The sequence below is a fragment of the Nothobranchius furzeri genome, chromosome 4 (genome assembly GCF_043380555.1).
Source record: "Nothobranchius furzeri strain GRZ-AD chromosome 4, NfurGRZ-RIMD1, whole genome shotgun sequence".
Classification (NCBI taxonomy): Eukaryota; Metazoa; Chordata; class Actinopteri; order Cyprinodontiformes; family Nothobranchiidae; genus Nothobranchius; species Nothobranchius furzeri.
The window spans coordinates 7,109,387-7,136,607 of NC_091744.1; the positions used below are offsets into that span (position 1 = coordinate 7,109,387).

The following is a 27,221-nucleotide window of genomic DNA, read 5'->3' on the forward strand; positions in this document are numbered from 1 at the left end:
ACATAAACCTGATGTGTTGGTTATGACAACCTTTCCAGGTTGTGTTCCACATTCTTTAACTTAGATCCAGTGGGTACGGTCTGAAAGTCTGCTGTGGGCTCCTGGCGTCCTCATGGCTGAGCGGGGTTAGAACGGCAGCAGTTGTAAACTAATTAAGGTCCCTGCGCGTTCCCACCAGCTGAGTGAAAGGTCAGTGTGCTAGTGGGACTCAGCGGGGCTACATTCTGCGTGTACACATGCATCCTTACACACAGCGGCATAACACATTACATCACTTCATTCATTTCTACCTCATTTGTTCCCACTTTGCCCTTTTCCTCCTAACATGCTGGATGTCAAAACCCTTCCATGGGAAATGGAAAGTGATGTTATCAGTCTATGGTGCTTAACTGTAGCTGCTTTATTAGAGTGAAAACAGCTGCAATAAAGATGTTAAACAACTTAAAGCATCATGTATAAGCCTTGGACAAACTTGTGGTCCTGGTGAACAACAAGACATGTTAATCGGTGCACACAAGGAGCATAAATACTGATGTTTAGTGTTTTTAATTACACTAGCGTAAGTTTAACATTTGTAGTTTTCTATTTAAAAAACCAAATCTGTTAGTTCAAAAATGTTCAGCTTAATTTTTGTTCAATATTAAATAAAGAAATCATCAGGAAAGCAGGAAGAAATGCAATTTCTAGTGATGTGACGTTCACGAATGAATCAAATCTTCTGAATTTCAAAGTGAACAAGGAGAACCGAGTCCTTGTAGGGAGCCGTTTACCTCGTCACCCCACCCACACACACGTGCACGCACGCACGCACACACACACACACAGACTCCACGAGCGCTCACAGACAACGGAGAAACACGTTGCTCCCCCCACGGCTCAGCTGCGTTCAAAAGAGCCAGTCTTTTGAACGGCTCTTTGAGGTAAACGACCGACTAATGAACAGCTCCCTTTAAAGAGTCATGAATCCCATCACTAGTCATTTTCGTTTTTACATTTTGAACTTAAAGTAAAATAATTATGAATTTTGTGTTTTCATAACATTTAGCTTGTTCTTTATTTAAAAATATCCATCTTTATTCACCTTATGACAATTATTGTTTTAAATTGTTTAGAAAAAGGTTTAAAAATTCTTTACCAGGTTTTCTATTTTTTATATGCTTTGCACACCAAGTTTTGTCATACATAAACAGAAAATGTCTTTACCCCACATGCTTCAGATTAGAAATGTAGGAAGATATCGATACACTGAAAGATTGTGATGTTTTGTGTTATGATACCGAATCGATATTTCTAAGCAGTGTACGACCTTTTTACTGACAAATGACATGCAAACATTCTATATATTTCTTTTGTCTGGTGCTATTCAAATTCCAATTGCTAGGTGGCAGCAGTTTTTATCGCCTTCATCCTGACAGAAAAACAAGATCTCGCTATAAAACTGGATGCATCTTGGAAGCGTCTGGCCTGAGTTTTCCAATTAAATTAAATATTAAAAATTGCAAACACTGTCTGGATTTTAGTATCACAGTGTATCACATTGTCTCCTCTGTATTGTGATCTATATCGTATTGCCAGTTTCTTGCCAGTTCACAGCCTTACTCCTGATTATAGGGAGCCTAACCCCTTCTTTCCACCGGAGCCGTCAGCTGCACGTTACTGCAGCAGCACGTCATAGCTGCTGATAGGAACCGCTGTGGTCAACAGAACCTTTTCCACCAGAGCCGTCAGCAGCGCGAGTCGGCCGCGTCTCAGGACCAGCATGTCGTGGCCCTTACGCGCCGGTTCTATTTTCTACGCGCGACGCCTCTGAAACGGGTCAAGTTCAACATTTTTGGGGAAGGAAAGACAGGAAATCGGACGCGGAAACGGAGCGAAGCTCCCGAGATTTTCAGAATAAAGAAACGTACTGCCTTCCGCTTGCTTTACTTTTAAAAAAAAGTTACTAACTGTGCGGCCCCGTGAGAAGTTATCACCTAGCTAGCGGTCTCCTTTGTTTTTCAGGTCCGTATTGGCGATTATAAAATGGACAGAACATAAAACACAAACCTTTTGGAGCCATGTTGTAGTTTTCTCCTGCTTGTTGTTGTGTTTACTGACGAAGTCACTCGTGTGACTTCGTGCTCTGTCAGTGACAGCTGCTCCCCTGCTGCTTTGCGTCTCGTGGGAAGGGCCAAGCAGCAGCTTACGCGAGCAAGACGTGCTGCTGCAGTAACGTGCTGCTGACGGCTCCGGTGGAAAGAAGGGGTAAGTCACGACCATCTACAGGTGCTGGCCAGTAAATTAGAATATCATCAAAAGGTTGAAAATATTTCAGTAATTCCATTCAAAACGTGAAACTTGTACATTATATTCATGCAATGCACACAGACCAATGTATTTCCGATGTTTATTACGTTTAATTTTGATATTTATAGGTGACAACCAATGAAAACATCAAATCTGGTATCTCAGAAAATTAGAATATTCTAAAGGCCAATGAAAAAATGTTTGTTTCTCTAATGTTGGCCAACTGAAAAGAATGAACATGAAAAGAATGTGCATGTATAGCACTCAATACTTAGTCGGGGCTCCTTTTGCCTCAATAACTGCAGTAATGCGGCGTGGCATGGACTCGATCGGTCTGTGGCACTGCTCAGGTGTTATGAGAGCCCAGGTTGCTCTGATAGTCGTCTTCAGCTCCTCTGCATTGTTGGGTCTAGCGTATTGCATCCTCCGCTTCACAATACCCCATAGATTTTCTATGGGGTTAAGGTCAGGCGAGTTTGCTGGCCAATCAAGGACAGGGATACCATGGTCCTTGAACCAGGTGCTGGTGGTTTTGGCACTGTGTGCAGGTGCCAAGTCCTGTTGAAAGGTGAAGTCTGCATCCCCATAAAGTTGGTCAGCAGCAGGAAGCATGAAGTGCTCTAAAACTTCCTGGTAGACGGCTGCATTGACCCTGGACCTCAGGAAAATGAGTGGGCCAACACCGGCAGATGACATGGCACCCCACACCATCACTGACGGTGGAAACTTTACACTGGACCTCATGCAACGTGGATTCTGTGCTTCTCCGCTCTTCCTCCAGACTCTGGGTCCTTGATTTCCAAAGGAAATGCAGAACTTGCTTTCATCAGAAAACATAACTTTGGACCACTCAGCATCAGTCCAGTCCTTTTTGTCCTTGGCCCAGGCGAGACGCTTCTTGCGCTGTTTCTTGTTCAAGAGTGGCTTGACACACGGAATGCGACACCTGAATCCCATGTCTTTCATGAGTCTCCTCGTGGTGGTTCTTGAAGCGCTGACTCCAGCTGCAGTCCACTCTTTGTGGATCTCCCCCACATTTTTGAATGGGTTTGTCGTCACAATTCTCTGCAGGGTGCGGTTATCCCTAGAGCTTGTACACTTTTTTCTACCACATTTTTTCCGTCCCTTCGCCTGTCTGTTAATGTGCTTGGACACAGAGCTCTGCGAACAGCCAGATTCTTTAGCAATCACCTTTTGTGTCTTGCCCTCCTTGTGCAAGGTGTCAATGATTGTCTTTTGGACAGCTGTTAAGTCAGAAGTCTTCCCCATGATTGTGGTGCCTTCAAAACAAGACTGAGGGACCTTTTAAAGGCCTTTGCAGGTGTTTTGAGTAAATCAGCTGATTAGAGTGGCAGCAGGTGTCTTCTATATTCAGCCTTTTCAGAATATTCTAATTTTTTGAGATACCAAATTTGGAGTTTTCATTAGTTGTCACTTATGAATATCAAATTTAAATGTAATGAACATTGGAAATACATTGGTCTGTGTGCATTGCATGAATATAATGTACAAGTTTCACGTTTTGAATGGAATTACTGAAATATTTTCAACCTTTTGATGATATTCTAATTTACTGGCCAGCACCTGTACTTCTGTGCCAAGGGTCCCCGGAAATAAGAAAAAATGAATGCAAGCCACTGGGGCTTTATAGATATTTTCTAATCCTGTTTGATATGTGCCAGGATTTCATATATGATATACATACATTTTAAAGACACATGCTAGGGCTGCACGATATTAGGAAAACCTGCGATATTCGATAACAGTGCTTCTTCTGGCACTCACAGAGCACAGTCGCTTCTGCTTTGCTCCCTTATCTTATCTTTTTCCCAAGGCTCTTTTTCTCCTGTCTGCCTACAGCGCGCTTCTCTGCATTTCCTCTGGAAATCACTATTTTTCAGAAATGGATTTAATTAATTGGTCATTCAACGCAATTGATAAGATTTTTTCTATGATGAGAATGGAGAAGGGGGCTCGCACTTGCCCTCACAGGACACACGCAGCGGGATATATGCTCGATTCCTGGAAGAAGTGGAATGTCATCTGTCTCTCTCAGCTGTCCATTGAGGACGTCGAAGATGTGTGGATATTTGGCCTGATGATCACTGGATTTCTTCTGATTGGAGTGGGAGGATATCTGGTTTTCTGAAAAATTGGGATGACGGGAGCGATTGGAGGGCGACCCGCAACCATGGACGGCACCGTCCGGGCGGAGACCTCACAGACTGGGACGTTACTCGAGGTGAATCGCAAGCTGGATAATGTCTTAGCTGCGTTATCGGTGTTAGTGCGCAAAATGGATGTCATCTCGGAGAGGGTCACCGGACGGTGTGGAGATGTTTAATCACCGAATTGGCTTCACTGGAGGATTTGAATGATCAATACGGACTTTAAGGCAGAGAGGAAAATTATCTCTGCCTGACCCAAACAAAGTCCTGTTATCCAATCTGACGCCATAAGCAGCCTTGGAGTTGCGTGCAAAAACCCCCACGATGGAAGGAATGCAGACAAATGTTGTGAAAACCCTACCTACCTGCCTTTTTCTCCCTCCCTGAACTTTCCTCATGTAATCCCCTCTTCATCTATTGAAATGAGCGCCATTATGGCTGCTCTCGTGGTCTGCCTGTATCTGTCCTGTCTATATGTGTGTGTGTAATCTTGGTCAGGCTGTTCTGTGGAGTCAAGTTCCTATGCTTGGTTCGCTGGAGTGCTGGCAATAAAATTCTCTCTGATTCTCTGATTCTGATTAATATTGCGATATCGATATTACTCACCATAAATGAACAAATACTAAAGTATGCAGTGTTGATGTCGTCTGGCGTGTGACGTCTGCTCTGGGTTCAAAGCAAACAAAAACTAATGCATGAATTCCATTACAACATAACATTTTTATTGCAAAAATGTGCAGCTGCACCTGCTACTGTATTAGCAGCAAAACAACAAACTGCATGCATGCAGTTTCTCAGTGACTTTAAAACATCACCTCCACCATAAAACTTTTTCTGATGCTCCAAATACAGAAAAACATCCCTTACCAGGGTTTTTTGAATAAATAAAATCAGAAAATAAGTTTAAATGTTAAATAATAGTTAACATCACTTAAATGCAACAGCAAATTATCTCATTGCTACTGAACATTTTCTCCACTTATGTGGTTATGATATAAGGCTGTTGCTGTAATTGGGAAGTGAACTGTGCTGGGCCAAACTAGGAGAAAATTAAGATTTTTCTGAGGGAAAGAGAAAAACAATTGTCTACCTTTCAGAAGAGGAACTGGCAAAAAAAAAACTACATGGAAAATATGTGAAAACGTTTGGTTTTGACCCCAAATTGAACAAGTTTACCTAGATCTTAAAAAGCAGCTCAGATGATGAAACTGCAACTATGATTCTGATAACAAGCTAACAAATTGAACTAGCTCCTCTTAAGATAACTGCAGCAGCAAATCAACTATCCTGATTAACAAGGTTATAAAAGCTCATAAATGAAAAATCACTTTGATGTGTGGGGAACTTTTCCAGGCCCTCTTTAGCAGGGTGGGACTGGGAGGAGAGTGTTGTAGCCTTTTAGCTGGAAGCTAACCGGAGCCTGGGGCTAAGGTGGGTTGGTTCACCGGCACGCGTTGGAGTCAGCCCGGTTATTATCAGCTGCTTAACGACACCGAGCGGACTCACGTTCACGTTTGAAAGCAGCTCTGATTCCAGAAACCTCAGCACAAAGTGCATTCGTTAATCTGAGCCAGCAAGACGAACAAGGGAACGGCGCCGCTAACTCAGTTCGGGTGTTGCTTTCCATCCTAAGAGTCTACGTAGGGGGCGGTCGTATTACGTGAACGGACCCATCTGATTGGCCGCATATCAGAAGGGCTACATTTGATTGGTCAAATAATACTTCCGTGTAAAAAACAGAGCTGGTTTACAAAACGTTGATGTATGACACGGATGGAAATGTTTGAACCAAACATTTATCGCCGTTTTTGACGTGCTTTGCGATGGGCCTATTGCACGTCCTGTTATCGCGATGACGATAACTTTTCGATATATTGTGCAGCCCTAACACATGCCAAAAGTTGATGCCAAAAACGCTTATTTTTGAACAGCGGCAAAAATGATTTTAGGTTTTGTGTGAAAAGAAGTATAGAAATGCATCTCACTGTATTGATATCATCGAACCAGACACGGAGAAGAAAATGGATGAGTTTCATTGAGCTTCGAGTCTTTCTTCAAGGACGACAGGAGCATTAAATGTGGGGAAAACCTAAGCAAACAATCTGTCCATGTGGTTAGTGAGACTCTGCGGTGACGATGTCAATGGTTGTCTTTTGGACAACTGTCAAGTCAGCAGTCTTCCCCTTGATTGTGGTCTACTGAACTCTTGACAGCCTACTGAACTCGACTGAGAGACCATTTAAATGATTTTGAGTGAATTAGCAGATTACACTGTGAGATAATCAATGTGGAATAACTAGGGCTATTCATTATTGACCCTTTTCACAATATTCAAATATTCTGAGATACAGAATTTGGGATTTTCATTAGTTGTCAATTACAATCATCAAAATTAAAAGAAAATTAGTATTTGAAATATAACAATCTGTGTGTAGTGAATGAATCTAATATACATGTTTCACTTTTTGAGTCAAATTACTGAAATAAATTAACTTTGTCGTGATGTTCTCATGACAAGCACCTGTATGTTTGATTCAGGGTGCAAGTAAGGCATTTGGAAACAGAAGACGAGCCGTGGCGAACTAACCTGTAACATGCTTCCAAAACGCAGCATTTTTCAGCAGAAACAAGAACTGATTCATTTACCTTGACAAATATAACACGTTGTTACCAGTAACTGTTTTCAAAAGTGTGCTCAAAGCACAAGTGTGTCTGTCTGATTTGTATTTGTGTGAATACAAAAAGTTCACGTACTACAAAAATAAATACTAAAATATCTCCACTTGTTCAGGCTCAATAAAATATCAAACACCCAGGGAGAGGATGAGGTTCGAATAGGGAAAAAAACACTCAGATTTGCCCTTTAAATACAACATTTGAAATGGCAGGACACTTTGGAGAAATCTGATTGCAGAATCTGCAGGGAGAAGAAAGACGTTCTCGTCTCTGCAGGTAAAATGTCAAAGAAAATTGTTGAGAAAACTCTAAGGTCATTTCTCTGTTTTTATATAAACATTCAAAAGCACAAAAAACTCGATCCAGTTTTATCACGCTGGTGTTAATAATGATTAAGTGACTCAGGATGGAGAGATAATTAAAAGGCTATAAAAATCAGCCCTGATTACGTTATTTGTTTCCATCCAGCAGGTTATTTATAACATCTTTGATGCTCATTTGCACAAGAATAAAGCAGATAAATGTGGGATTTTTCCACTACGCACCATGGCATTTAAGTATGGCAGCACACAGTTGTGTTCTGCATTATTCCTACAGATTAATCTGCCAGTTTATTTCACTTATTACCTCGCTCACAAAGAAAACTCAAATAAATGTTCCTTAATCAACCTTCAGGGCTTATGGTCATAAATTAAATGGTAAATGGTAAATGGCCTGTATTTGATATAGCGCCTTCTAGAGTCATGGAACCCCTCAAAGCGCTTTACAACACAATCAGTCATTCACCCATTCACACACACATTCACACACTGGTGGGGATGAGCTACGATGTAGCCACAGCTGCCCTGGGGCACACTGACAGAGGCGAGGCTGCCGAGCACTGGCGCCACCGGTCCCTCCGATCACCACCAGCAGGCAACGTGGGTTAAGTGTCTTGCCCAAGGACACGACGACAGCGACAGACTGAGCGGGGCTCGAACCTGCAACCTTCCGATTGCGGGGCAAGCACTTAACTCCTGTGCCACCGTCGCCCCAAATTAGTCCCCACCTTATGGGAGCTGTTGGACCCTAAGCCTTGTGGATGTGGTGGTGTTTATGCACCATGAATAAATCATTTATAAAAACTGATTATTTTGACAGTGAAACATCAATAATGTCAGATCAGAAAACTGTCACAATATAAGCCACCCTGACAGTTTTATTAATGCTTATTAATTAGATATTAAAGAGACAATGTGTAGTTTTTACCATGAATCTCTGGAATTATAAATCAAAATGTTGTTGAAAATGAATTAAATGACAACCAGCTGTTGAAAAAAAATGGCTGCTTCGTAACATAATCTCAAAAATCTGGTCGTGGGACGGGTCTACGTCTTAGACTCGTGTTTCCTTCTATGTGAGCCCATGAGGACAAAACCCATTCACTGATTTGTAACAAGCGGTTACAAAACTTTTGCCAGTCATAAACGTTGTTTTACACATTTACTTTTTTGCTCGTTGCCAGTGATTAAAGGGAGTCTGATGTGCATGTCATTTTTCTGGAGGTTGAACGATCTTGCTCAAATACCCGGGGGGGGGGGGGGGGGGGATTTACCAGCATTTTCTCCCTCAGCGCCCTTTCAATACTCCCTAACAGCCTTTATCAGCGCTCACACATCAATCAATGGCTCCTGATTAATCCATTTGTTAGGTTGATTATTGATGATGGTTATTAAAAAGGTAGCGGGAATCAATTTCCTTCAGACTTGCTGCAACAAGCATGAAACAGCAACAGGTCCAAATCTGGGTGACTTCATTCTCTAATGAGGCCCAAATACAGTCATTCGTCTGAAATTCAAACAGCTTTGAAGATCTGAAAGAATGAAAAACATATTTGAAAGTGATGAAAAGGAGGAGAAAGGCTGTGTTGTTTGGTGTATTTCTACACTAAATAAGTAGGCGACAGCCATCAAAGCTTTCCATAATCAAATCAAGTAAAGATTTGATTAATCACTTTATCAGATGCCCTTTGTTTTTGTCACGAGCTAATTAATAACAGAACTGAATGAGAGAATTACCTGAACCTCCATGATTGGTTTAAGTACAACTTTGTTATCTGTGCTGTTGTGGAAACGTTTCTTTGACACTGAATTAGTCAGAATGCAGGTGAGATCTTCCTCCTGCGTAAGATGTTCCAAGTCATTTAAATCGGACACGCTGAAGTTCAGCAACTCGTGATTCAATGAGAAGGCCATGTAAACGTCAGTAAACAACAGTTACTTTCATCTTAAAGGAGAATCTGTGCAAAAAGGTTCCTTTTAAGGGAAAATGGTGATAAAGGCAGTTAAAGCTTTAAATGCATCAGAAGTAACAATAATTGTGATTCATTTAAAGAGCAAGTTCACTGAGAAACCCTTTTTTACTTTTTTTTTTTAATGATCAGTCACTTTGAGTTTGACATGCAGGCTGAATGTGAAAAAATGTCTCCTACATATATCTCCTGCAAAAGCTTCTGGTAGAAAAAAAGACGGTGAAACGCTAGATTCAGAAAAGTTTGACAGATCTACGTCACAATGTAGCTTAACGTTTACGGACTCACTCTCGCAACAAGGTAAAGGCTGTTCAGTGTTCAGGCACCACGCCTGAAATTCAGTACCACAGATATTAAATCAAACCCCACCCCCAACAACCCCGCTCTCACAACCGACGCATGGCACCAAAATGTTCCACGTGCTATTACCCTTCCTTCCTCGCTCTAATGGCAGGAAAACGTTCTGCCAATGTAACACCCCCCCCCCCCCCCCCGCAGCGAAATGACTCCATGCCCCCCCCCACAGCGAAATGACTCCATTTCTCCCCAGAGAACAACTAAGAAAAGATTCAGTCCTACTATGAACCACTGCAAATGTATTAAAATATGAGTGAAGTTGACCTTTTAGGCTGGATTGAGAGCAGCATTCAGTATTCTGTACAACATCCCCATTTGATTTGGAGCTCCATCAACCCAAAATACTCCAAACAACAAAAGCTGCTGCGACCATAAAATCACTACTACATAATTATTATAGGCACACAGCAAACATTCATGTGTCAGTGACTGGAAGTCCATTCACTGCTTAATGAACTGAAAACACTTATTGAATTCAACTAATGATACAGCAAAGCTCACAGCGTCATTTCCACATGATTAAAATGGGGCCTGAATATTGATGACTTATTGATTTCATTATTTTGCAGAGCCCCATGGCCGACGTGTGTGAAGCATGCACAAAGGGATGGGAGGGAAATTAAAATGATTTCTGTATTTCTGAGAGAAGATTTGGGGGAAGTGGGCAAGAATCACCATAAACACTGGATGGACAACTACCACCGATTAGCTTTTAGAGTCAATCCAGCTGAAGATGGCCGCTACCACTAATCACCATTACTAAGAAAAAGAAATTTTCTAAGTCAGTTTAGCAGATACTAAACTGGAACTTGTTGTTTTAATAGCTGAGTCATTCACAACTCGTGTTTTCATCAAAACCATCAAAATGTAGGACGTGTTTGTGTGGGACAACAGGGTACGTTAAATAGGACAATAGTGGTCCAGGGGTTAAAGTGTGTGTGTGTGTGCGTGCGTGCGTGCGTGCGTGCGTGCGTGCGTGCGCGCGTGCGCGTGTGCGTGTGTGTGTGTGTGTGTGTGTGTGTGTGTGTGTGTGTGTGTAAGAACAATTCACTGTATTGTAAAGCGCTTTGGAGTCCTCTGACTCAAAAAGGTACTATACAAGTGTCAATAAAGAGCTGCTAAGGTGTCCAACTCAACAGGTGATGTACGATGCTTTTAATAATAATAATACATCAAACTTATATAGTGCATTTTAGGACACTCAAAAATGTGTCATACACTCTCACCTTCACACACTGCTAGTGATGGTAAACTACTTTATAGCCACAGCCGCCCTGGGGCGGTCTGACAGAGGCGAGGCTGCCATTTGGCACCGTCAGCCCCTCTGACCACCGCCAACACAGGCAAGTTGGGTGAAGTGTCTTGCCTAAGGCCACAACAGCAGAATACCCCTGGCAGGAGCTGGAATCAAACATATGACCCTCCGATCATGAGGCAACCCGCCCTACCTCCTGAGCTACTACTGCCCCCAAGACGCCAAGTACTGATAAATATGAAAGTAATTTGAACACAAACCCAAGAAAACAATAGTTTTGGTGATTTTAATGATCCACCAAATCTATCTTAATTACAACTTAATCCCAATAAAATATCAGCTGACATTTGGCATCTTTTTCTGTGTACACTATTATAATCAGGTTAGATTTCGCCATGCAGCGATGAAATTAGAAACATGCAAAAGTCACTTCATATTGTTCCTTTTAAAAGTTGGAAATTAGACAACTGTTCTTCATGTTTTCTAAAAATAATCCATCCATCCATCCATCCATTTTCATTTGCTCATCCTGAGTCAGGTCGCGGGGGCAGTAGCCTAAGTCGAGAGGCCCAGACTTCCCTCTCTCCAGCCACTTGGGCCAGCTCCTCCAAGGGAATCCCAAGGCGTTCCCTGGCCAGGTGAGACACATAGTCCCTCCAACGTGTCCTGGGTCTTCCTTTAGGCCTCCTCTCGGTTGGATGTGCCCGGAAAACCTCACTAGAGAGGCGTTCAGGAGGCATCCAGACCAGATGCCTGAGCCACCTCAACTGGCTCCTCTCGATGTGGAGGAGCAGCGAATCTACTCCGAGCCCCTCCCAGAAGACCAAGCTTCTCACCCTATCTTTAAGGGAGAGCCCAGCCACTCTGTGGAGAAAACTCATTTTGGCCGCTTGTATCTGCGATCTCGTTCTTTCGGTCACTACCCAAAGCTCATGACCGTAAGTCAGGGTAGGAACATAGATCGATCGGTAAATCGAGAGCTTTGCCTTCTGACTCAGCTCTCTCTTCACCACGACAGACCGGTACAACGCCCGCATCACTGCAGATGCAGCACCAATCCGCCTATCGAAGCCAACAGGACCACATCATCTGCAAAAACCAGAGACCTGATCCTCAGGCTACCAAAACGGATGCCCTCAACACCTTGGTTGTGCCTACAAACCCTGTCCATAAAGGTTATGAACAGAATCGGTGACAAAGGGCAGCCTTGGTGGAGTCCAACTCTCACTGGGAACGAGCCCGACTTACTGCCGGCAATGCGGACCAAGCTCTGACACCAATCATACAGGAACCTATCAGCCCATATCAGAGGGCCTGGTACTCCATACTCCCGGAGTACCCCTCACAGGACCCCTGAGGGACACGGTCAAATGCCTTCTCCAAATCCACAAAACACATGTAGACCGGTTGGGCAAATTCCCACGCACCCTCTAGGATCCCCCTAAGGGTATAGAGCTGGTCCAGTGTTCCACGGCCAGGACGGAAACCACATTGCTCCTCCAGAATCAGAATTTTGGAAGTTCTGTTGGAGGTGGGAATTTAAGCTCCTTCTGACAGGAGACTCTGCCAGAAGTTCCCAGCAGACCCTCACGATACGTTTGGGCCTGCCTGGTCTGACCGGCATCCTCCCGCCACCATCGGAGCCGACTCACCACCAGGTAATGGTCAGTTGACAGCTCTGCCCCTCTCTTCACCCGAGTGTCCAAGACATGCGGCTGCAGGTCAGATGAAACAACAAGAAAGTCCATCATCGAGCTGCGGCCTAAAGTATCCTGGTGCCAAGAGCACATATAGACACCTTTATGTCTGAACATGGTGTTTATTATGGACAATCCTTAACTGGCACAGAAGTCCAATAACAGAAAACCACTCGAATTCAGATCAGGGGGGCCGTTCCTCCCAACCACACCTCTCCAGGTTTTACTGCCGTTGCCCCTGTGAGCATTAAAGTTCCCCAGCAGAACGAGGGAGCCACCGGAAGGAGCGCTCTCCAGCACCCCTTCCAAGGTCTGGGTGGGTAGGGTGGGTAGTCTGAACTGTAGTTTGGTGCATAAGCACAGACCACAGTCAAAACCAGTCCCCCCACACGTAGGCGGAGGGAGGCTACCCTCTCATTCACCGGGGTAAATTGTCTAAAAACAATTATAACAATTATAAAGTTAATTTTCCCTTTATGAGGAGGCTTTAGCTGTCTTTTCAATCAGTTTAAGTCCCTGTAGTGGACCATCTTAAACAATTTTTCTTGTTTATTAGCTTTATTCTGACCCACGAAACTAAATGACTCTGATCCTAAAAGATGCACCGATTTAGAGTTGACACAAAGCCGACAACTAAGCAAAGAATCAATTTGAAAACAAATCTTGAGGCATTTTGTTACCAGTAGAACATTTTCTTTCAGCTGAGTCAAGTCACTGTGATATCAAAGAGCATACAAAAGCAAAACCCTTCTGACTGGCACCTTTCTGGAATTTAAGTGATATTTTATCTTTAAAGAGTGTACCTCTCATCTGAAGTTTTCCCTGACCTTTGACCCTACCCTACAACAAAGACAGCTCTCACACAGGTTATCTTTAAACTCCTGTCAGTGTTCATTAGGCCAGTAAATGCACACACAAACACGTTTCACTAACAGCTGCACACACAAGCCACTGTGGACCGACAAAAACCCAACAGGGAAAGAAAACATAAGACGGACCAATGAGATGAGTAATTCTAAAGCTTAATCTTCCATGTCTGAGTCTCATCAAGACCTCTGATTTCCCACTGCGCAGAATACTAGAGCTCACTCACAATCTGCTGCTGAACGCTCCTCTCACTGCCTCAACTTGTTGTAAAACACTTTATTCGATATCTCTGCAGCTTCAGACAACGACGGTCATTAAAGGTCTTGTTTACTTGTTTTTTCTGAAATACAATTGGCCAATCTGAGTTTCTTATGCAGAATGTGAAAATTGTCTTTAACCCCCATCACCTGCATTAGCTGCAGAAAGGAAAGAGAGAAGGTAATGATTAGGTCAGAGAAACCAGTCTCTTCTATGTCACAGGGAAAATAACCATTCAAGGCCCCACCCATCTTGACTTTGCAGCCAGGAGAGAGCAGAGCACATGTCGGCTAGTAGAAGCTAACTAGTGTTTCCCCGAGAAAAATTTCCAGCCGCGGCAGGTGGGAGTAAATTTGTGGACCGTTTCGCTGCTGTGTGTTGTCAGTGAGAGCGAGGGGTGTTACATTTGCTTAAACTGGGCTTTACTCCTCTGAAAAACTTCTACCTCCTGAAACAGGAGTGCCAGAGCCTATTTTACACAGAAAACAATACACAAGATGTTCATTCAGACAACAGCAAATTTTTTGTAAAAATATGTAAATGAGACCTTTAGATAAACCAAACACAAACACCAAAACACAAGAAAGCACTTCAAAACCTCCCAACAGTTAATGTTAAACAGCCTGTACTTATACAGTGCCTTTAAGAATCCTACAACTCCCCAAGGCACCTTACAACACAACAGTTCACACACTGCTGATGAGCTACACTGTAGCTACAGCTGCCCGGGGACATACTGACTGAAGCAAAGGTCCCGAACACATGAAAACCTGTACAACATGTAAACATTTGGTTAAATGACAACAGCAGTCCTGACCATCTCATTCCTTATGCACCCTGAGTTATACCCCAACACAATTTCCATTAAAACATAATTTTGGCTAAACGGCTTTTGAATTCATCGTTTTGTTGTGACTCGAACTTCAGCCAAAAGTTCTATCAAAGCCAAATGATTCTTGCAAAAATGACAAAAACTGGTATTAGAGCAGCTGATATTCGGAAATGTGAAACCTTTTTACAGGTTAACAAATGTTGGCTTGTGGCCTGAAAACACCCTGAGCAGTGATAAATGTTACACAGTAGATTTAGCATGACTTTCTGATAGGAATGCCAATTCCAGTCTGTCTTTATTGCCTCTTTTGAATCAATAGCAGCCTCACATTTAATGATGTCTTCATTTCCCTGCAGCTTGACACGTCAGCGGGTGCTGCAGTTTAATTCAACTCATGTTCTAACAGCGGCCATGTGTTCAATTTTCATTTGGGTGGATTTCTACAATAGGTGAAGAGTGTGTGAGGGTTATGAATGACTAAGTGACATTTGCCATCATTATAATAGCAGCACTTGTAGCCAAGAGGCGATGAAATAATCAGGTTGGTAGCAGTGCAGCGGATCAAACGACAGCTTTATGAGAGCTCAAACACTCCATGGTCACTCATGAGAGAAAGCTTTAAGGTTTCCTCTCAAAAGTCTGGATAAAGTAGCCTCCAGCAGAACGTAATGAATTGCCATAATAAAAATGCAGGAAGCCAATAATTTGCCACTGTGTGCAGGTTATTACACAACCCAATCTTGTTCTTTCAAAGCACACCGCTGTTACACTTGATTTTGTATTTTACTGAAAATTTGAAGTATGCGCGTGAACTCATACTTGAACTCATGAAAGGAGCCGGGGGGGTTGGTTCTGAATAATTTTTTGCCAGATTGCCTGAAATGCTCTTCACATACTGATGGCAACCCCTTAAATGTGTCAACAAAAAATAATTTTATTTGCCTCTGAAACGTATAATCCTGGTAAAACCTCATCCAATTATTGTTAATATCCTATTCTTAATGACTGGATCATAACCCAAGTGCCAAACTGTCCTCTGTCTATGTGCACGATTCCTGTGTTCTTGGCTTGGAGCAGCTGAACACAAAGCAAAGCCAGAGCTGGGCTGCATAGTGTAGAATGTTGCATTCTGTTTGTTGATAGCAAATTTCATTTAAGGAATTATTGTACACGTTCTGTTTAGAATCTGGCTTTGTTCTTTTTGGGAAAAGTGTATGTGATGGACCTGTTGTCTGTGAACGCAGCCTGTTCTCTGTCAATGGGCAGAGATGATCAATGATCGAATTGAAAGACTGAATCAAAATCGAATGGTAAGGTACCTAAAATGGCACACCCCTAACAGCTACGTAGGTGTGTTAAAATGAGACTTATTGCAGAAAAGGCACTAACAGCGGGTCAAAAACATAAAACTGAACCCTGTAGAGCAAGCATCGCATCTTGGGGCAGCAGTAGCTCAGGTGGTAGAGCGGGTTGCCTCATGATCGGAGGGTCATGGGTTTGATTCCAGCTCCCGCCAGGGGTATCCTGCTGTTGTGTCCTTGGGCAAGACACTTCACCCAACTTGCCTGTGTTAGTGGTGGTCAGAGGGGCCGACGGCGCCAAATGGCAGCCTCGCCTCTGTCAGACCTCCCCAGGGCGGCTGTGGCTACAAGTAGCTTACCATCACTAGCAGTGTGTGAATGTGAGAGTGTGTGAAAGCGTCTTTGGGTGTCTAGAAAAGCGCTATATAAGTCCAATGCATTATTATTATTATTATTATTATTATTATTATTATTATTATTATTATTATCTTCTTTTCTCTCCCTTATCTTTTTCTCAAGGCTCTTGTCCTGTCTGCCTAAAGAGCGCTTCTCTGCATTCCTCCTGAAAACTCATTTTTATTAAATCATGGATTTAGTTAATTGGTCATTTAACACGACTGACAAGATTTTTCAACAATGAGAAAGGAGCAGGGGGTTCCTATTTGTCCACATGGTACGCACCCAGTGGGGTATATATTGGATTCCTGGAAGGAGTGGAATGTTATATGCCTTTCCCAGCTGTCCGTGGAGGACATCAAAGACATATGGATTTTCGGACTGATAATAACTGGATTTCTTCTGGTTGGAGTGGGAGGATTTCTGACATTTTGGAAAATGGGTAAGACGAGTGCGATTGGAAACCTGTACCCATGGAAAGTCTCAGCCATGTGGAAACTGCTCAGACTGGGACGTCAGTCGAGGTGAATCGCAAGCTAGAGGTTCTAGCTGTGATCCCAGTGTTAGTGGCAAGATGGATGTGATCTTGGAGAACGTTAATGCATGATATAATAATGCTTAAACCCAAAAATTTTATTCACTGAGAGACTGAATGATCAGATAAAAACTGAAAGGCAGAGAGAATATTATCTCTGCCAGACTCGAACAATTCATCTTATCTGAATCTGGAGCCCTGGTAGCCTTGAGCTGCGAGAAGAAAAAACCTCCACAAAGGAATGCAGACAGATGCTCTGAAAACCCGACCTACCACCCCTGCCTTCAGATTGGCGGTCTTAGCCTGACGAGGGGAAAACAGGGTACCAACCGCCCCTGCATACCCATCGGAGTCTCAAGCTGGCAAATGTGCGTGCTTGTATGTTTGAGGTGTTTTTTTTTTTTGTTTTTTTTTGCATAGCAAAGCTACTCCATGTCGAGAGTAACTCTGAAATGTGTTGTGTGTGTAACATTGGTCAGGGTTGTACTGCGGAGACAAATTTCTATGCTTCAGGATGCTGGGGCACTGACAATAAAGTTGATTCTGATTATTATACTCTGGAGGCACGGCTTAGGGGTAGGGGAGCCTGGAAAAGGGGGGTTGGACCTTTGAATTGTGTAGTTTCAATAAATAGCATTTCTGCTGATCTTAGGCTTTGTCCAAAGGAATAGAAACAGCCCGATAACGGATATCACAATAATTAGTGATTCTCTGAGGTGCTGATAGGTGGACCTTGCTCCTGCTGAACATACACCATTCCCCTCTCTAGTTTCAGACCTCGCACCAACATGGCAAACATTTGCTTTATGCAACATTCCTGAACTGTTTTTATCAACAGTTCTCTCGTTTCAGACATGTTTGGTTAAGCAGGGGCTAAACCTACGATCTAATCTTAAATTGTTTTGTTTACAATTTTTTTTTCCTCTTGATCAGATTAGAACCTAAATCTAAAAAAGAAATCTAAAAAAATCTTATGTCTACTGTGCTCAAAAAAAGTCTTCTTGGTGGATTATTGCTAATGTGTTCCTACAGATTTCAACTAATGCCAGAAAAAGACCCATCATGTGTTTATTTTTATTTTAATTTTTTTGACCGATTAGCATCCAAAGAGCTCTGAGAGCAGAAATGAACATGAAAAATTCCTAATGATAAAAAAGATCCTGTTGAACAGGATGGGTTAGTTTTTATGTTTTTTACTACTCCAAATCATTTCTGGGCCTAGCTTAAAAACTAGTTGGTAGCAAGTATTTGGTCCTTTCATTCAAGTTGATAATGACGAAAAAAAAAAAAACAATGAAATGAGCTTTCTATTCAAAATTTGCAAATTGGGCATTTTAAAATTCCAAGAGGAAGTTGAGGTAACAATCCAGCTGATGTAATCAGAGATTTAAGACTTCCTGTTTCCTTATATTCTCTCCAAACATGAACACCAGCTCCTGAGAGAAATGTGAAAATGAGCTTGACATTTAAGGAAATGTGGACGCAAACAGACAGAATTACCCTGTCCTTCATCCTCCAGCTCTGTGCTAAAGCCTTAGAGCCTTCGATCTTCTCCAAGTGTCTTTTCTTCATGAAGGCCAGCGGAAGCTTCCAGTCATTCATGTCGGCCTCCTCTTCCTCTGCGAGGCCCACGGCCGGTGAATGAAGCAAGTCTGAGTCCATTTTCATCAGGGCCCTACAGGGGGTCAACAACAAGTCTGATGAGTCTCCGGCTGGGCTTTCATCATCACAGATAAAACATATTAAACCAGCTCACACTTGTGTTAGTGTGTGTTTTCACACACTGCACTAAAACGTGTCTTCACATGAGTCCTGAGAGAAGATTTACAATATACAATAAACAAATAGCCACACACTCTGCACAGACAGGACCGGAGTAGGAGCACTAAGGTGGATGGCTTTAATGCTCTTCAGAGGAATTGAAATAACCCTCCTCCAGTAAGTGATCAGCATCTTCCTAGAAATATTAAAATATATAAGAGCACCTTAGATTTCCTTAAAGATGAAGGTAGATCCTGAAAAAATACTCCTAATTTTCCTCCTTCAACTACCCCCTAGTTCTTCCTAAAGCATCTCAGCTAGTTATAAAGGAAGAGAATTAATTTATTTGGTGGATTTTCAAAAGACTGCCTGACATGTGTCACCCAAAAATGGAGAAAAGCTGACTGGGTCTAGTTGAAACTACACACCCAAGACTAATTTAATACCCAATAGAAATGTTTGGGTGTGTTAGTCCAACTCAAATACATCTCAGTCAGACTGAAAGGTTTGCATGAAGATAAAAAACATGTGATTGGTTTTCAATCATTACGTTGACACAAAAACATGGCAGAGGTCTGGTAATGATGTAGTCGTAACTTCCTGCTAACGGATTTCGACCAGACATGCAAATATTTTTGGTTTTCAAGGTTGAAACCAATTTTTATTTTACCAATTGTACCTTTTATTTTTATCCCTTATGTGATTTTACACAGTAAGTTTTACCTCTTGACTCATCTATTTTTTATTTTGTTTCCTTTTATTTGCTGTCCAGCACTTTGGTCAGCTGTCATGCTGCTAACTGTGCTATATAAATACATTTTGCATTGGATTATATTTATTGTTGAATTTACAGGTAATTTTAAAATCAACATTCTTGAAGTTAAAAAAAAATTTTTTTAAAGCCGCATGGAGAATCTTTTATTGCTTGTGAGAACTGGCACTTAACAATGGTAAGGTAAAGGACCCAGAACATCTTTTGACATTTATTGCTGCTTAGCATTCACAAGCCCCAAAAAGTCTGATGTTTGAGTTTCAGATGAGTCAGTTATCCTTAATATTGACGGATTCCAATCATTGGATGATTTTTAATCCGGTGCATCTCTATCATGCTTCACTATTTGGAAAGACTGATTTTACACTATGGCATTGATCCAAATGTAAAACATCCATCCATTATCTGTACCCACTTATCCACGCAGGGTCGTGGGGGGCTGGTGCCCATCTCCAGTATTAGGGCATACAGACGAGGTACACCCTGGACAGGTTGCAGTCCATCGCAGGGCAACACAGAGACTCAAGACTAACAACCAAGTGCACACACGCACACGTCAGGGCAATTTTTAGAGACCAGTTAACTTGACAATCATCTGTGGGAGCAAGCCGGAGTACCCGGAGAGAACCCACGCGTGCACAGCGAGAACATGCAAACTCCCGGAACCTCCTTGCTGAAAGGCAACAGTGGTAATCACTGCACCACTGTGCTGCCCTCAAATGTAAAACATAACTGCTAAAAATGATGGGAGACCGTCAGTCACTCATTATTTTTCCCCAGAGCTCAGATCTCTAATTAAGTAGGAGCATCTGCAGAGAAAATAAATAAAAGCAGCCAACATCTAAGTAAGAGCTTGTTTTAAGAATCATGACCACTTTTTCCTGAAACAACTAAAACGACACTAACTGCAAGATCTCAGGTTGCGCTGACTTTACTGACTGACTTAAAAAAAAATGGGGGGTGATAAAGAATAAAAAATATCATGACTTTTTTATTGTGACGTCACTATTCTATAACTCTTTTAAGCTGTTGCTTTTTATTTAACTTTTTGTCAATGGACATAGGAACCGCACCATCCCTCTAAATTAAAACACAGCTCTAAGAGATGAAAATAACTAATTACGTGCTAATGTATACTAGTATAGTTTTGCAACAGCTTGCAATTAAAGACCAAATCCACTCATTTGATTTCAATACATTTTCAGTGGTCTCTAGTATAAATTCATGCCTTGTGAGCCAACCTCTGTGAAAAAAGCTCTCACTCTTAAGCCTAATTAATACTTGTCCATCAGCCCCAGGAGGGAGAGACGCAGATGCATTGACAGAGACGTTTCAGTCTCTGATTTCTCCGTCATCTGGGGAGAACTGCGAAGCAATTCCCCATCAGGACGACAGAGGGCATAGCGTTTTTCTGCAATACAGTCATGTATCCGGTCCATGGTAATGTATTTACTATTGTGTTTACATTGCTTTAATGTCTTTGAGAGACTTTTTAACACGTACAAATTTGTCCCTTTTTTCCCCCACCTCTTCATGCGATCGGCACCTCTAAACTCATGTTTCTCGTCATTTCTGTCCACGAACAAATCGCTTGCTCCATATCTTTGTACTTCTTCAGTCATGGGTGAATAAATGTTCATATATTCAGACTTTTTCCACGAGCCATTCTTCAGTCTGTTCCGTGTCTGCTGTTAAATATCTTTTTTGAGAGGGGAAAGGCGATGCTGTGGACGAATTTAAAGGAAGGGGCGTCCTGACCAATCATGAGCATGCAGTCTCCGTCCATTTCAAAAGATAGTTAAAAAGGTGGGCATGTCTCCGTCAACCTCTGCGAGCCTGTTGGCGAGCCCTTGCGCTGAAACATAATGGCGTTGCATGTCTCCGTACCGACGCAGACGGAGAAGTATAAATGAGGTTTTAGGCAGAGGAGAGAGGAGTAGAACACGGAAGGATTTGGAGTCCTATTTCCTGATATTCGGACATTTAGCTTCTGATCGTGCAACGTGACTCTATCGCTTACTTTGCAACGTTGATGTTTTAGCTCCACAAATGGCACAAGCCTGAAGGAGTTCAGCTGTGTTGTAGAGTTGCTAATGCTAACAATTAGCTTTTAATAACTGAGACATGGACTGTTTCTCAGTACCTAAGTTCTTGTGTACTCGACAAGTACATTCTTGGCAAGTACAGCAGAAAGTCTTTTCCAGAGTTCGAGAGAACGAGGACAGAATTTGAAACAGTACCATACTACGTTGTGTCATGGCAACTGATTTTTGCTATTGTTAAAGAGCAAGTCACCCCCAAATCTAATTTTTTTGCTAATAAACTATATAAACGAGTGTCTAATTGTGCTGTAGGCAAGTATTCAATAATTTGGCACTATAGTGCATCTTAGTTAAATTGAAATATTCTGCCTAAAACGGCCAGTGTTGTACCATCTTCAGGTAAAAACTGCACTACATTTTAATTTAAATCTGCCATCGCTATTGGCTAAGAGGTACACTATGATGTTAGCTGGTGCCATATGATGTCACAATGATGTTAAGAGCCTGTGTGTGTATTTGTTGGTGGCTTAACCATCTCAGTCTGCCAGGCAACAGCATTTGTTGCATTTTTCCAAACGGGAAGTGGGACTTGCTCTTTAAATTAAATAACACAATACATATTGTTTATATAATATTTGTTCCACTTTTGATCAAAATTGATAAATACCAGCAATTCCTGCTGTTATATAAAAGAAAAAAGCTTATTTTTCATCAAAACAGCTATTTAAGGCAATACTGTTTTTTTAATAATGGGTTAGCTAATTAGCATTTTAAGGTAAAGTCGTAAAGTCTGAAAAAAAACTCAGCCAATCTTACAGGTTACAAACACTTTTTTTACAATAACAGACAATGTTATATTTATTTGCATTCCTAAAACACTACAGTAATGAGCTTTCGCCTCTGCCGTTTGGACAATAACAGTTTGCAACGCAATGCATTATAGGATATTTTGCTGTCCTAAGTCCGCAGAAGGATGCATTGATGCATCCTCGAATCAATGGGTGGTGCAAGCACACATCTGGGAACTTTGAGTAAATGTTGTGTAGGATTGGAACGGTACTTTCACAAGGACATGAGTGAACAAGATCACACGAGTATGCATATTCAGAAACACTCATGCTCTCCTCTCTCCTAAATGCTAAATCAACAACAGTCATCCCCATTTGCAAGACAATGTGAGTGAGCCACGAATGCTCATTTTCAGTTTGATGTAGTTCTGTGTGACTGATCATATTTCTAAAATAAGTAAAAACAAATTTCTCAGTGAACCTGGCTTCTACCTATTAATGATGTAAATCATTAATTAAGCAACACATTAAAGCTCAGAATTAAGCTAACGTATATTAAGCATCCATTTCATTAAAAAAAATACACACTGATGCGATCAGGCTCAGATTGGAACACATTTAAAACGGTCCGGATGGAAACAGTTATCTGTGACAGAAGGTCACGGTTGGTTTAAGACCTTAGTGTTGTTCTCGGTGCTAGCTCCAAGCATAAGTGTGTGGATGTGTGTGTTGTTTGAACTTAGTACGCATATGACCTGGTTTTAAATTAATTAAACTATCCTGGTTGATGTCTCAACACAAAGCACTCAGTTAGCTACCCTAGCCGGCTAACTTGGACAGCTGCTCTCCTCCAGAGTGGTTCTGAACGTAGCTATCAGCTGTCAAACTGCTATTAAAAACTTGCCCGTTAGATTGTGAAACCGAACGAGCAGCTAGAAAAGTGATACGGAGCAGATGTGCAGAAATAGCGCTAATGGTGTAGCAGATGCAGACCACCTTGGTGCGGCGGGATTGTCAACCCGGGCTGGGGAAGCTCTCCGTCTCCGGACGATGACAGACACAGTGGCGCAGACAATCCTGGTCAGGAAGGTGTAGGGCAGCGTCCACAGCCGGTACAGGAGGTGAAACCCGTCAAAGTGGACGGGTGTGTGTTTGCAGGGGGCTGTGCGGCTCCTCTCCCCGCGGCTCTTCGCTATGGGAAGGAGCAGGAGACGAGGCCCATCTTCATACGGACACTCTGCCACAGCCACGCCAGCACACGGACACACTCAGCGATGACGGGGGTCCTGCTGCGGTCGTGTACAAACCAGCGACCCTGGGAGCGGATTCGGTGAGACGGTGTCAACGAAAAACTCAGGCTAAACCGAGAATTTCCACGAAATGCCACTGCTTCAGCACTTCAGCAAGGGCGCAGCCATGTTGGGTTGGACCCAGAATGCACCGAAGCTGTCGTGAAACGTCACCGCTGTTGCTTCCGGTCACGCACCAAAACATAAACAGACTGAATCACGCGATTAACACATATGAAGCAGGGGAATAGAAGAACACATATTATTTTAATTTAACACTTTATACGGGACTAGATACATTACAAAAATGGGCATTTTCTGACTTAAATCAACAACAAAAATTACTCAAAAATTGATAAGACTAAAAATTTTACATAAATAGAAATCAGTAAATCACTGTCATATTTCTCATTATTCATGTAATTAATTAATTGAATGATTACTTTTTTATTCGAAGGACAATCATAAATAATGTTACATATTTAAAATTTTCAACATCACTTCATATTCTGGCTAATGGATAATTTACTGAAACAGTCCCTTGTTGGGTTTTTCAGAAATCTTTCTTATTGTTTTTACAAATATGAATAAAATAGTCTATACTATTCTAAAAATGAAACACAATTTTTTTTTAAATTACAACTGAAAGAGAGAATTTTTTTGAAAATCACAAATGAGAATCAATACAAAAAAGCAAACAAACAACAACAGAGAAGAACAGCAGCGTATATGAGAAAATGTGGTCACATGTCCTTCAACAGATTTAGTTTATAGCAGCGTACCTAAAGCGATGACTGGATAATTTAAGAGCAACTGGGGGATTTTTTAAAAGAACATTTTGAATAAATGTAGACCATGTGTCTCCCTAAAACTAAAACTGGAAGAGAGGATCCTGACAACTGAAAGCTCTGCTTCTATTCTACTTTTTTAAACCATCTTGGAACCAAACCAGCAGTCTGCACTGATCTGTTGGGGAAATGTGGAACAATACATGTCTAAGATTATATTTTCACCCTGTTGATGAAACTCTTCAGATAAGAAGTGAAAAAAAAGAAGTCTAGGCTTTTAGGATTGATGTGCTAAGGGCTAGTCGGAACCAAAATGTACTGTGAAATTCTGGGGATTGGTCAACCATCTACTTCAGGTGGGAGTCTTTTTAGACATCTTTAGCTCATGAAACAATACAAAAAGAGTCCCATAAAAATTAGGTTGCTGCTGTTTTAAAAACTGCTGTGACATTTTCTGCAAGGCATTTTTCAATCTGTTCCGTGTTTAAAGCAAAATATCTTTTTACTTTTTAACAGGGCAATGGCGGTGCCGTTGCCAAATTTATAGCAGTCCTGACCAGTCACTTCTGACGGATGTTTAAAAATTTGGGCATGTCTCCGTCAGCCTCTGTGAGCCTGTTGAAAAGCCCTTGCACCGACACATAATGGTGTTGCGTGTCTCTGCATCGACGCAGACGAAGAAGTATAATTGATAAATGACTCGCACTTATGTAGCGCCTTTCAGAGTCAAAGGACTCCAAAAAGCGCTTTACACTACAGTGTATCATTCATCCATTTACACATTGATGGTGATGTGCTACAATATAGCCACAACTACCCAGAGGCTCAGTGAGAGGCAAGGCTGCTGAGCACAGGCGCCAGGGGAATGACGGCGACCATCACAAGCAGGCAAGGTGGGTTAGGTGTCTTGCCCAAGGACACAACAGCAGAATTCTCAGTCCGGAGCAGGGTTCAAACCTGCAACCTTCTGATTACTGGACAACCCACTCAACCTCCTGAGCTACTGCTACCTAAATCAGGTTTAACGGGTATTATTAGTTTGTGCGCATTGCACAAATCCTCTAATCCAGCAAACAGTGGCAATGAACCATAAAATTAATGCAAGTCACATAAAAAGGAGAAGAAGAAGCTGACATATGGTAGTGCGCTGAACAAACCATTTAACATCAACATTATTTCAATGAGAGACTGGGCAGTTTTGGCTTGGTTTTAGCACCACCAAGTGTCCGTTTAGAAAAACTGAAAGAAAAACTTATCTCCTCTCTGTGCGTTCATCTTTTTAACACCTTAATCTAGCAGCTGAAACATTTCCCAGCCTTCTTTAGTGTCTACAGGAGTGATTCATCACTAAATAAACAAACCGATCTAGAACATGCAGGAAACATGTTGGAATCAGACTGCAGCGCCAGGTATGTCAGCTCAATTTTTTTTTCTAAGTCCAGCAGACCGGACCAGCAACTCTAAAATTGCAAGTGGAATATTCTGGCCACACAGGGCGATAAGGGCTGGGTGGCCTTTTATTAAGACTGTAAAGGGTTATTTTAGAACATACTGGCTCAAGATAATGATTTAAAAATATGAAAAAGACATATAGTGTCTCTTTAAGCTGTCAGTTAGCAGAGGAGCAGCCATTGTCTAGGGCGTGAAAGTATTTCCAAGTGATTGAAAGTGACAGAAGTAAGATCAACTGATAATTGTGTTCATATTTAGTCCTGACAAAATGTTATCTAAACACCACATCAAATTTTAAGAAAATCAAACTGCAGCATGGCAGTCATTTTATTTCAAATAAAACGGTATATTTTTCAGCTAATCGACTTTACTGTTGTACATTGTTGTAATATTTATTGATTTTATCTGTTTTTAACACGTTATTTATCCTACTGTTGCTTTATGTACCTTGTCTTTTCTATTTTATAAATTCTTATGGAACTTAAACCACTTTACAAATAAAGTTATCTTGACAAATGCTAAAAATGCACTTTCAAAATCAGAGTTTTGGTAAAATCTGTAAAATATGTGACCATTAATCCAAAAGATTCAGTGTCGAAAACTTACATTTTGTCATTAAATCTTCAACTCTGAGGAGAGGACTTTGACTTCTATTTAGAGAAAATCCTGCTTCATTTTTTGAAAACTGAATTATTTAGCACGTCCTTTGATTTCAGTAACAGGTTGATTTTTGATCACAGTGAATTTGTTTTACTTGTTTAACCAAATTTGGTTTGATGTTTGCAGGTTTGTTTTTCTCAGAACCTGCATGAGTCAAGTGAACAAAGTGTTTTTCCACCAGATCTGTTCCCAGCATCATTTTCTGTTGAGCCTCACACTCATTTTTCTAACAGCAGGAGCCAAAAGGCAATTTTTTTTGTTTTGTTTTTAAAGAAGACTCATGGAGAGAAAAGCTGTTACATCTGTCCCTCAATCCAAAATATAACACTTCACATCCTCGCTCAGTCGATCAGAACTTTCCCCTAAGCTGGTTAATTGAGGACGCACAATCAACATGTTTACCAGTTTGCTCTTGGTCAATAAAGAAATTTGCTCTAAGGCTGATGGATTTAATTAAGCACATCACGGTCTGTCTCTAGCACAAATGACAGTGCAGCGCTGTGATGACTAACAGCTTTCTTTGGGCTGTCAGCTCATCAGAAAACATGAAAATGTGGCACCAGATAGATGATGCATGAAAACATTCTCTCTCACTGCAGCCGCCAGCGCAGAAATCACTCCAGCAGCCTCTCGGCTTGGTGCTAAAAGAGCCAAAGCAATCTGGTGTGGAAGGAACTCGTAGGTACATATGACTGAATTTGTTCCCCTTCTGGCCTCAGTGTCATCTGCAGGTGGGAAACAATTCAATCTC

At 41.7% G+C, this 27,221-nt stretch overlaps 1 protein-coding gene across 3 annotated transcripts in view; it reads right to left on the reverse strand.

Moving 5' to 3' along the window:
• The window catches only part of rptor (regulatory associated protein of MTOR, complex 1), a 253,616-nt gene extending 230,067 nt beyond the window's left edge, over positions 1–23,549 (reverse strand). For 2 of the 3 annotated variants that reach the window (XM_070550033.1, XM_070550034.1), the window contains exons 1-2: positions 23,278–23,501; positions 18,419–18,593 (exon numbers count right to left, since the gene is read on the reverse strand). In XM_070550033.1, coding sequence (XP_070406134.1) covers positions 18,419–18,586 — 168 coding nt within the window. In that variant the 5' untranslated portion in view covers positions 18,587–18,593; positions 23,278–23,501. Of the gene's footprint in view, positions 1–18,418; positions 18,594–23,277 lie in introns of all 3 variants that reach the window. The other variant, XM_070550035.1, reaches the window with a different exon arrangement.
• Positions 23,550–27,221: the final 3,672 nt, after the last annotated feature.